This window comes from Pongo pygmaeus, chromosome 14 (assembly GCF_028885625.2).
Source record: "Pongo pygmaeus isolate AG05252 chromosome 14, NHGRI_mPonPyg2-v2.0_pri, whole genome shotgun sequence".
NCBI classification, from domain to species: domain Eukaryota; kingdom Metazoa; phylum Chordata; class Mammalia; order Primates; family Hominidae; genus Pongo; species Pongo pygmaeus.
The window spans coordinates 27360927-27373007 of NC_072387.2; the positions used below are offsets into that span (position 1 = coordinate 27360927).

A 12081-nucleotide genomic window follows, 5' to 3' on the forward strand; every position below is an offset into this window, starting at 1 on the left:
AGAATTGACTTGAAGAATTAAAACACCAAGTTCTTTACTAGATGCTCAAAGCTTTATCTCAAAACAAAAACATCCTTTAAAATGTCCATCACAATGACCTACCTGTGCTGCTTGTAGGCAGCCTGCCTCTCTGCCTTCCCCCTTTGCAAGGCTTGAGCACAGAGCTGTGGGGAGAAAAATACATCCATGTCCTGACCTGGCAGACTATGTCCAAAAGCAAGGAAAACAAACAAACTTACTGAGTTGGCAAGATGCTTTCTTGCAGAAGGGGTGATCTGAAAAAGCCAACACATGAGAAATTGAATGTTGAGAGAGTCTAAGGGCCGTGACATCATCTGCATCAGCACTGAACTATCGTGCAACTGTGGGGAGGAAGCTCCTTACTTTGCATCTGTAGTAGTCCTCTGCCCGCCGCCGCAACTCTTGCATGCGTTGAAACAGTTTCCTATGGATTACAATCACTTTCATCAGATAAAGCACCACTTTCAGGATGATTTTAAATAACCTGCCATTTTCTGTTATCCTCACAACTGTACCCTTACACAATCTATCTATACCTAGAAAACGTATTTCAGATGGCTATAAGAGTACAGTCTGAGCTGGTCGCGGTGGCTGACGCCTGTAATCCCAGCACTCTGGGAGGCCGAGGCGGGTGGATCACGAGGTCTGGAGATTGAGAACATGGTGGCTAATACGGTGAAACCCCATCTCTACTAAAAATACAAAAAATTAGCCGGGTGTGGTGGCAGGCACCTGTAATCCCAGCTACTCGGGAGGCTGAGGCAGGGGAATCACTTGAACCTGGGAGGCGGAGGTTACAGTGAGCCAAGATCACGTCATTGCACTCCAGGCTGGGTGACAGAGTGAGACTCCACCTCAGAAAAAATAACAAAAACAAAAACAAAAACAGTACAGTCTGATCCAAACTGTTGCTGTATTGATTCCTCCTCTTTTGCTTACTGCCTGCTGACTTCTGAGTTGAGAATTTCCTTCCCCATTCTCAGTATATCCCTAATTCATACTTCATTGAGCATCTTTTATCATAAAGCTCTATTCTCTTTGTATTAATATCCTTGCCATGTTTCACAGGGCAGAAACAGCTGGGCTTATAAACAGGCATAGTCCTTTTGAAGGATGTGGTTGATCCTACAACAACACACTTTCCTAAGGATGACAACAACTCACTCCACCCCTAGAATGGCTGGTAACCGAGTTTCCACACAGTCTAGCTGGCAATGGCATCAGGAGACGTTTTGCTACTTCACATCTTTTGGTCACTGGTAAATCTTAAGGTACTTTGTTTTCTGTTTTGTCAACTCTCTCTGGATATGTCTTCTGACCATTTGTTTCTATTTCTGCATTTACTGGGTCTAAACATTGTACAAAGGTTAAAAACAACATTCTAATGGGGGTTTCCCAAGAGGGGGGGTTTCCCAAGAGGGTGGGGTTCAGTTTCTGAACTCAAGGTAGGTATGTATTTCTTTCATATCCAATTTCCCATTCTCCTCTGCCTCTGATAGCTGCCTCTCGTTTTCTGCTTGCTCACATTCTTTCATGTTTTGTTTCCTGAGATTAGAAGGGAGGGAAATGCACACACAAGATCCACCAGCCCATGTGGGATTCCCTCTGCCCTTCTGGCATCCGAAGGCTGTGATTCAAAGATCCCCCCTGCAACCTTCCCATAAATGAACCAACTGATTCTCACAACCAAAGGGAGAATTGACACCTCCCATTGAGGGACAAAGAAAAATCACACTCTGGCCTGCTGGCAGGTCACCTGTCATTTCCAGCTCATCTTCATAGTTCTATAGTTAGTCCTATTCTTTAGTAAATAAAGACTATTAAAAGCTTCTATGAGGTGCACTATGTGTGTCTCTGGGGTCAGTCTTGTGCTTGACACAGCGAAAGCTCATTTTAGTTCAGTGTGAAAAACCAGACCTCACCAACTCATCACAACTAACTCCATCAGAAGCAGAGGATTGCTCCTCATCTGACTCCTCCTGTGGGAGACCTGATTCTCAGTCAGAGGCTGATGCTGGAACTGAGACCATCAGCCATAGAGAGATCCTTCCAGAATATGGTGTCATTAACCCTGCGGTTCACTACTGCACTTTGCCGTGATTCAGGACTGGAACTCTTGTCATCGACTTTAAAGATCCTGGTTGAGAGAAAAGGCAATCTGAATGCTGGGTGCATCTATTGAATTAGAAATGATCGGAATGGCTCCTAAGTCAGGGTGTTATGTCCTGAAAATAGATGACAACTGCAAACCATCCACCCTAGTGTTGACTGACTTTAACAAGGTTCAGTTCACAGAGAGTGAGGGCAGAAAAAGGAAATGGCCTAAAAAGTTAAGTTTGCTGTGTTGCCCTCACACCACTTGATTCATGGTCCTGATCCTAAGGACCTCACCTGATACTTGGTTTTATAGGAAGGATGTGTAAAATTCCCAGAACGCTAGGAAACAGGGACAAAAACACTTCAAAGAGAAAGTTAATGAACTTGTTTCTGACCACAGGGCATCCTTCAGCACATGCTGTCTGGAGTGGCCTCAAACAAGGAGTGTGTGGTGAGGTGCTGAGAATGCAATGGGAGCAGGGTCCTGTCACCACGCTAAATGAACTCACAGATTAATGCAAATGAGAAGCCAGTGAGGACCTCACTACTCCTGCTGTGCACTTGGGAACTACAAACACAAAACCTGACTCTGGAGGGAAGCTAAGGAAGCATTCTAATCTTGAGTTGGCATAAGTGCATCTGAAACTTCCGATCTCCGATGAGAACAATGGGGGACACCAAACAGAATATAAAACCCATGATTGAATACATCAAATTGCTAACATGGCAGTAAACAGACATGAGGTCAAGATGGAGAAGAAGGAAACCCAGGACGAAAGACATCCTCGCATTTGGAACCCATTTCCCTGAGTTTCATTGCTGAATTCCAGAAGGGACTACTGAGATGCAAAGAAGCAGAGCAGCTTTTGCACACATGCATGCGATTAGATGAAAAACAAGTGGATTGAGGGTCTGCCAATGAAAGCGACCCGTACTGAAGTCCACTGGCTCTGGTTGAGACCCAGAAGAGTCACACATCAGAACAGAGGTGGATAGGAAATACCTGGCCTTTGTAGGGACTGAGCCTGCACTGACGACCTCAATTGCAGCCTGTATGGAGGACCCCTGACCATCCCCCAGAAGTAGACTCCCATCTCTTCTGCAGCAAGATAACATGCTACTAGGCCTCAATTCATTGCTAAATATTTTTTAACAAGTATCTCACATTTAACAAAAAAAAGATCAGTCATATGGCAGCAAAATACAATGTAATATGACCAAAACATGAAAGACTGTGAAAATGAATCTGGAGGTGACCCAAGCATTGAATTCAACAATCCAGGCTGGGTGCGGTGGCTCACGCTGGGAGGCTGAGGCAGGCGGATCACCTGAGGTCCGGAGTTCAAGACTAGCCTGGCCAACATGGTGAACCCCTGTCTCTACTAAAAATACAAAAATTGGGCTGGGCACAGTGGCTCACGCCTGTAATCCCAGCACATTGGGAGGCCAAGGTGTGTGGATCATGACATCAGGAGTTCTAGACCAGCCTGGCCAATATGGTGAAACCCCGCCTCTACTAAAAATACAAAAATTATCCGGGCATGGTGGCCTATGCCTGTAGTCCCAGCTACTCAAGAGGCTGAGGGATAAGAATCGCTTGAACCTGGGAGGCAGAGGTTGCAGTGAGCCAAGATCACCCCACTGCACTCTAGCCTGGTGACAGAGTGAGACTCTGTCTCAAAAACAAAAAAAAAATGGGCTGAGTGTGGTGGCACAGACCTGTAATCCAAGCTACTTGGGAGGCTGAGGCAGAATTGCTTCAACCTGAGAGGCAGAGGTTGCAGTGAGCCAAGATTGCGCCATAGCACTCCAGCCTGGGCAACAGAGCGAGACTCTATCTCAAAATTAAAAAAAAAAAAAAAAAAGGCTGGGTGTGGTGGCTCACACCTCTAATCCCAGCACTTTGGGAGGCTGAGGCAGGTGGATCACCTGAGGTCAGAAGTTCGAGACCAGCCTGAACAACATGGCGAAACCCCATCTCTAGTAAAAATACAAAAATTAGCTGGGTGTGGTGGTGGGCTCCTGTAATCCCAGCTACTTGGGAGGCTGAGGCAGGAGAATTGCTTGAACCCAAAAGGGAGTGAGCTGAGATTGTGCCATTGCACTACAGCCTGGGCAACAAGAGCAAAGCTCCAAAGGAAAACCAATGCCAGTACTAGCACCTCCTCTTCCCCCGAAAAAATTACAAACAAGAATGTAGGAAGGGAAAGGAATTATACAGATTAAACTAATCAAGCAGAAAGGACAAACTGAATTTTGAACCCACTGAATTTGCCACAAATATTGTAGAAAATATTCTCAAGGACTTTACAGTTGTCTACTTTGATTGGCACATTGTTCATACAACAGTATTTGTGTCAAGGCACATCTTACTTTTTTTTGGCAGTCTTCCTATGTCCATTGATTTTGTAATGACTGTTGACCTTCCTTGTCACCTTATGGACTTTAGCTCGAACTTTGGCTTCCATATGTCTCTGTGAAGTAAAGAGGTCTTCCAGGCCAATTTTAATTCCTGGAAAGGAAGAAACCCTTTTCTTTGTGTGCATACAAATGGACCTCAGCCCTTGGTGAGAGTGAGGAGAGGAGAAGGTGAGAAACCTGAGGGCAAGAAGCTGTTCTTTCCCTTTCCAGGGCAAACTCATTTCCACACTATGGGGACTCCAACAGAGCCATACCTTCCTGGCTACGGCTATTGGACCTCCAGGCTTTCTGCTGTACATCCGTGGATCCGTCATGTACATTTTGTGACTTTAAGACAGTCTTGAGGAAAGACACCTAGGAAATAATAATTTAAGAATGATGGCTGGGCACGCTGGCTCATGCCTATAATCCCAGCACTTTGGGAGGCCGAAGCGGGTGGATCACGGGGTCAGGAGTTCAAGACCAGCCTGGCCAAGATGGTGAAACCCCGTCTCTACTAAAAATACCAAAATTAGCCGGGCATGGCAGCGGGCGCCTGTAATCCGAGCTACTCGGGAGGCTGAGGCAGAGAACCATTTGAAGCCAGGAGGCGGAGGTTGCAGTGAGCCGAGATCACCAAGAGGTGGTGCATGCCTGTAATCCCAACTAGTTGGGAGGCTAAGGCAGGAGAATCACTTGAACCCAGGAGGAAAATGTTGTAGTGAGCTGAGATTGTGCCATTGCACTCCAACCTGGGCAACAAGATTGAAACTCTGTCTCAAAAAAAAAAAAAAAAAAAAAAAAATAGGCCAGGTGCAGTAGCTCACACCTGTAATCCCAGCACTTTGGGAGGCCGAGGCAGGTGAATCACAAGGTCAAGAGATGGTGACCATCCTGGCCAACATGGTGAAACCCCGTCTCTACTAAAAATGCAAAAATTTGCTGAGCATGGTGGTGCATGCCTGTAGTCCCAGCTACTCGGGAGGCTGAGGAAGGAGAACTGCTTGAACCCAGGAGGCAGAGGTTGCAGTGAGCCGAGATCACACCACTGCACTCCAGCCTGGTGACAGAGTGAGACTCCGTCTCAAAAAAAAAAAAAAAAAAGACATGAATATACTTCACACAACTGAACTGTACACTTCAACACGGTTAGATGGTAATTATCATGTTATAAGTATTTTACCACAGGTTAACATGTTTCACAACTTGAAAAGCAAGTAATTACCTTCAGCTCTCCGAGTTCTAGAATTTGTAACATTTCACCCCCTGCTCCTTCCTGATCTGCACTGGAGCATCTTCCTTCTATCCCTGCTCTACTCAGAGTCCACTTTCCCTTCCCTCACATCAGCTTCATTGAGGCTGGTTTGAACCTAACGCAAAACATTCTCACTAATGACTGAATTCCCACCAAGATTTCCATATTATCACAGTATGCTTTTAATCTTCTAAGATATTAAATATTTGTTCTCATCATAGCTAAAATGCAATGCAAATCTCATCTCAGATGTGGGTCAGATACCTATGAATCTCCTGAGGTAGTCATTGAAATAACTTTTTTTTTTTTTGAGACGGAGTGTCACTCTCACCCATGCTGAAGTGCAGTGGTGCTACCTTGGCTCACGGCAAGCTCCACCTCCCAGATTCAAGCGGTTCTTGTGCCTCAGCCTCCCAAGTAGCTGGGATTACGGGTGCCCGCTACCATACCTGGCTAATTTTTGTCTTTTTAGTAGAGATGGGGTTTCACCATGTTGGCCCATCTGGTCTTGAACTCCTGACCTCAAGTGATCCACCTGCCTCAGCCTCCCAAAGTGCTGGGATTACAGGCATGAGCCACCACACCTGGCCTGAAATAATATCTTTCAAATTCTTTGCAGAATTTGTTCTTTTCTGATTTCCGCACATAGGATAAAAAACAAAACATGTACTAGGATTTCGAGAGAAGCATGGGTAATCTAAAAAGATGAAAAAGCAACCACATCTATCCCACAGCTACTGCTAGATTTCATAGGAAAGGTAGCTGGCCCAGTTTGGAGCTAGGAGGAATGTCAAACACATGAAGAAATGAGAAGCAAGGAAATGCCATCATGCATGAACGCTTCATGGCACCCATGATGTCCCTGCTTAGGAGGTAGTGGTATAGATGACTAGATGATAAGGACAAAGATGAGAAGGTGTGAAGTTGTCCAAGTCCAACAGCTCAACTGAACTTTCCTCAATGGAATTTTTAAAAAGTGGTAAATTTAAAAACTTCCCCCGGCTCACGTGGTGGCTGACGCTTGTAATCCCAGCACTTTGGGAGGCTGAGGCAGGCGGATCATTTGAGGTCGGGTTTTGAGACTAGCCTGGCCAACACGGTAAAACCCCGACTCTACTAAAAATACAAAAATTAGCTGGGCATGGTGGTGGGCACCTGTAATCCCAGCTACTTGAGAGGCTGAGGCAGGGGAATCACTTGAAGCCAGGAGGTGGGGTTGCAGTGAGCCAAGATCACACCATTATACTCCAGCCTGGGCAACACAGGGAGACTCGTCTCAGGGCTGGGGGAAAAAAAAAATCTTCCTCCAATTTATACCAAAAATTCTCTCTTCAGGACTAAGTGGCATAGAGAATGTTAAATGTTCCTTGATATCTTCGTAACTCATATATTTTCTGTTTTCTACATATCTTGAAAGGCAGTGCCAAATGACGTGTAATTATCTAGGTGGTAAAACTGAAACATACTTCCTCTTCCCTTGAATATAAAAAAGCATTGTGGTATTAGTACTTTTATCTTGGATCATTGTTCAGAAGGAGGTTCAGCCCCCAGACAACCACATTTTTACTGCCATGAATGGCAAGAGAAAATGTAGAGCTCAACTTACCCAATGGAAAAAAGGCTCAAAAGACAAATTATGGCACAACTTAGCAGCCAAATTCTTACCAAGTACAGACTTTTGACATACTGATCTCTCTCCAGTTGCAACTGGGAACATGCACTTTGAATGATGTCATTCAAAATTACCCTGCCCAGACACACTTTTCATTGATTCTCTGGAGGGCAGTTCTAAGAGATTCTCTGGGGCCTTCTCTGCATCATGAGACGCAGTGCAGTTCTGCCCTTCACCTTCTGGTTGTTTGTCACCTCATCCCTATGACCTCAGAGGAACTTTGTCTCAGGCCAATTGTTTGTTCCTTGAGCTCTTCCATTTCCCCTAAAAATCATTTGCTGCCCCTCTAAATGGCCTACATCTCCATCTATCTCCCTCTTCCCTCAGAAGAGGGTGCTCTTTAAGCATCAACCATCCAGCCCTTCTAGCAGTCTCATTTTTCAGCTGGTTCCCATGTTTATGCCTGTTCTATGTTTTTCTTCTCCTGTTAAGCTGTCTGTTGTCAGCTCATTTCTGCAGTGAATCTTCAGAGAGGAGACTGGAAGCTTTCCTTCCACCCATATGCTAGAACTATAAAGCAGAAGAGTTTAGAAAGAATTTCCTATTTAAGTGATGAAACCTCATACTCCATTTCTGATAAATAACACTAAGGTTAAAAAAAGTTATTTTTGACCAAAAGCTCTGTTGACATTTTATTAAACAAACACCAACCTATTTAATTTTCATAATGTAAGTGGCAGATATTTTCATAATTCTTATGCTAATAAATCATTTCCCTGATTTTTTGGGTAAAACCACATATTCATAATGAAGTCCAGAAACGTGAATTGTTTTAAATAATTTCTTCTTATTTGTGATTACAAGTATACCTCTACAGAAAGTTAGTATACTCACACAAAGGCTAGTTTTCCAGAGGAAAATAGCAAGTGTAGAAATTCCCAGAAACACAATAATGATAACTATCCAAGGAATTCCACAAAAGTCAGTCCCAGGATGAAAATGATCAGGTGGAGAATTGATAACCTGGAATAATAATAGTTGAAATAATGAAAAGGTCAATGACACTGACAATATTTCACTCAGAAAGAATCATCCTTAGAAACCGTCAACCTCCTCCAAAAGGTAACCACATCCCTCAGATATCACCATGGGATTCCATTGCTACAAAAAAGAACAGAAGTTAGAAGTCTCGTGTTTTTCAGATGGCTGGTAGTGTTTTTAGGCATTGCAAATGTGGGGTGTCATCTTTCTTGGTATAAAGCAGGGATATCCAATCTTTTGGCTTCCCTGGCTATATTAAAAGAAGCAAAGTTGTCTTGAGCCACACATAACATACACTAACACTAACACTAACAATAGCTGATGATCTAAAAAAAAGCTCCTTTTTTTTTTTTTTTTTTTTGGAGACAGTGTTCCGGTCCGCTCAGTCGTCCAGGCTGGAGTGCAGTGGTGCAATCTCGGCTCACTGCAACCTCCAGCTCCTGGGCTCAAGCCATTCTCCTCCCTCAGCCTCCCGAGTAGCTGAGATTACAGGTCTCTGCCACCATGCCCGACTAATTTTTGTATTTTTAGTAGAGATGAGGTTTCACCATGTTGGCCAGGCTGGTCTCAAACTCCTGACAGGCGATCTGCCTGCCTCAGCCTCCCAAAGTGCTGGGATTACAGGTGTGAGCCACTGTGCCTGGCCATTGTTTTGCTTTTGTTTTTGTTTGTTGTTTTTGAGATGGAGTCTCACTCTGTCACCCAGGCTGGAGTGCAGTGGCGTGCTCTCGGCTCATTGCAACCTCTGCCTCTCAGGTTCAAGTGATTCTCCTGCCTCAGCCTCCTGAGTAGCTGGGAGTACAGGTGCCTGACAGTGCACTCAGCAAATTTTTGTACTTTTTGTGGAGATGGGGTTTTGCCATGTTGGCCAGGGTGGTCTCAAACTCCTGACCTCAGGTAATCTGCCCGCCTCAGCCTCCCAAAGTGCTGGGATTACAGGCAAGAGCCACTGCACCTGGCCAAAATCTCATAATGTTTTAAGAAAGTTTACAAATTTGTGTTGAACTGCATTCAAAACTGTTCTGGGCCACATGCAGCCCATCACTCATGGGTAAGACAAGCTAAGTATAAAGTAATTATCTTATCTTTTCTTTTCTGTTTTGAGACAAAGTCTTGCTCTGTTACCCAGGCTAGATTGCAGTGGCATGATCTCAGGTCACTGCAACCTCCGCCTCCCGGGTTCAAGCGATTCTCCTGCCTCAGCCTACTGAGTAACTGGGATTATGGGTGCCTGCCACCGTGCTTGGCTAATTTTTGTATTTTTAGTAGAGACAGGGTTTCACCATCTTGGCCAGGCTGGTCTCCAACTCCTGACCTCATGATCTACCTGCCTCAGCCTCCCAAAGTGCTGGGAATACAGGTGTGAGCCACTGGGCCTGGCCAGTAGTTATCTCTTCTTTAAAGTTATTTACTTGTTTTTTAAATTGATGTGTAACATTGGATGCATTTATTATATATCACATGATAAAAGAATCCCTCTAAATAATACTTCTCTCTTGGATTATGTGAATCTTTGTCATTTAAAGCTCAGCATAAGTAAAAAAAAAAAAAAAAAAAAATACAATGAAGAGATTACTTCATTCACAAATAAGTATCAAATTTTAGTGCTTAAAAATTAACAAGGTGGGCCGGGCGCGGTGGCTCATGCTTGTAATCCCAGCAATTTGGGAAGCCGAGGTGGGTGGATCATGAGATCAGGAGATTGAGACCATCCTGGCTAACACGGTGAAACCCCATCTCTGCTAAAAATACAAAAAATTAGCAGGGCCTGGTGGCACGTGCCTATAGTTCTAGCTATTTGGGAGGCTGAGGCAGAAGAATCACTTGAACCGGGGAGTCAGAGGTTGCAGTGAGCCGAGATTGCACCACTGCACTTCAGCCTGGGTGACAGAGTGAGACTCCATCTCAAAAAAAAAAAATAAATAAAAATAAAATTACCAAGGTGGAGATAATGAAAATGGCATGAATAGTGTGGGATTTCTCTAAGACTGTTGATATTAATTCCATTAGACTCTTATGTGAGTGAAGACGAAGACTTCCCCTGAGTAAGTTCAGACAGTTTGTGATAGCATTTCTACATCGATTCCTCAGGATTTAACTATATATTTTTGAAAACATCTCAATTTTAAATGTTTCTTTCAAGATGGTGAATTAAACAGAGATAGCCCTTCAACAGGTTGAACTCAGCATATGCTGAGTCTGAAATGCAAATGATGGAGTTAGAGAACCATACAACAATGTTAATGATTCAGAAACATGGTGTTGAGCAGAATAAGGCAGACACAAAAGAGTACCTATGGCATGGCAGGCATCTGTATACGCGAAATTCCAGAATAAACAAGGTAACCCATGATAAGAAAGAGACTGGCTGGGAAGAGTGAGAGTTCACTTTCTGGGGTGACATAATAGTTAGATCTTGGCTGGGCACGGTGGTTTACGCCTGTAATCCCAACGCTTTGGGAGGCCGAGGCGGGCAGATCACCTGAGGTCAGGAGTCCAAAGCCAGCCTGACCAACATGGAGAAACCCTATCTCTACTAAAAATACAAAATTAGCTGGGCGTGGTGGCACACGGCTGTAATCCCAGCCACTCGGGAGGCTGAGGCAGGAGAATTGCTCGAACCTGGGAAGCAGAGGTTGCGGTGACTTGATATTATGCCACTGCACTCCAATGGGCAACAAGGGATATTGTGCCATTGCACTCCAGCCTGGGCAACAAGGGAGAAACTCTGTCTCAAAAATAATAATAATAAAATAAAAATAAAAATAAAAATAATAAAAATAAAATAATGTAGATCTTGAACGGGGGTTGGGTTATGCTGGGGTACGTACTTTCCAAAGTTAGTAAACTTACACTTAAGGTTATATATTTTGGCCGGGCGCGGTGGCTCACGCCTGTAATCCCAGCACTTTGGGAGGCTGAGGCAGGCGGATCACGAGGTCGAGAGATGGAGACTATCCTGGCAAACATGGTGAAACCCTGTCTATACTAAAAATACAAAAATTAGCCAGGCGTGGTGGTCTGCGCTTGTAATCCCAGCTACTCAGGAGGCTGAGGCAGGACAATTTCTTGAACCCCGGAAGCAGAGGTTGCAGTGGGCCGAGATCTTGCCACTGCACTCCAGCCTGGGTGACAGAGTGAGACTCTGTCTTAAAAAAAAAAAAAAGTCGTCAAACCAGATGACACAAATCAAATGATATTTCACTTTGTTTTGGTCCATTTTGTTTTTTTGAGACAAGAGTGCAGCGGGGCCATCTCGGCTAACTGCAACTTCCAGCTCTTAGGCCCGAGCGATCCTCCCACCTCAGCCTCTCCGGTAATTGGGATAACAGGTACGCACCACCAGGCCCGACTAATCTTTTTTGGAATTTTTTGTAGAGATGGGGTTTCGCTATGATGCCCTGGCTAGTCTTCAACTCCTGGACTCAAGTGATCTGCCCACCTCGGCCCCCTAAAGTGCTGGGATTACAGGCCTGAGCTGTGTAATTTCATGCCACGTGACACAGCCCGGTAACAAGGAAGAAACCCCGCGGGTCCAGCGTCTACTCACATAGGTGGGGTGATGGCTGATAAATCCCAGCAGGAGGAGCCAAAAGAGCAGCCACCACACCGGCATGTCCTGGTCCTCTCAGGGCGCCCTGAGGCGGCCAGGACA

The 12081-nt window shown here is 44.7% G+C and overlaps 1 protein-coding gene across 1 annotated transcript in view; it reads right to left on the reverse strand.

Moving 5' to 3' along the window:
* Positions 1 to 12081, reverse strand: part of LOC129011868 (nuclear pore complex-interacting protein family member B12-like) — a 29594-nt gene that overhangs the window by 15381 nt on the left and 2132 nt on the right. Inside the window, exons 2-7 of the mRNA XM_054447208.2 lie at positions 8280 to 8408; positions 4794 to 4893; positions 4492 to 4630; positions 385 to 445; positions 240 to 275; positions 103 to 164 (exon numbers count right to left, since the gene is read on the reverse strand). Coding sequence (XP_054303183.2) covers positions 103 to 164; positions 240 to 275; positions 385 to 445; positions 4492 to 4630; positions 4794 to 4893; positions 8280 to 8408 — 527 coding nt within the window. The remainder of the gene's footprint in view (positions 1 to 102; positions 165 to 239; positions 276 to 384; positions 446 to 4491; positions 4631 to 4793; positions 4894 to 8279; positions 8409 to 12081) is intronic.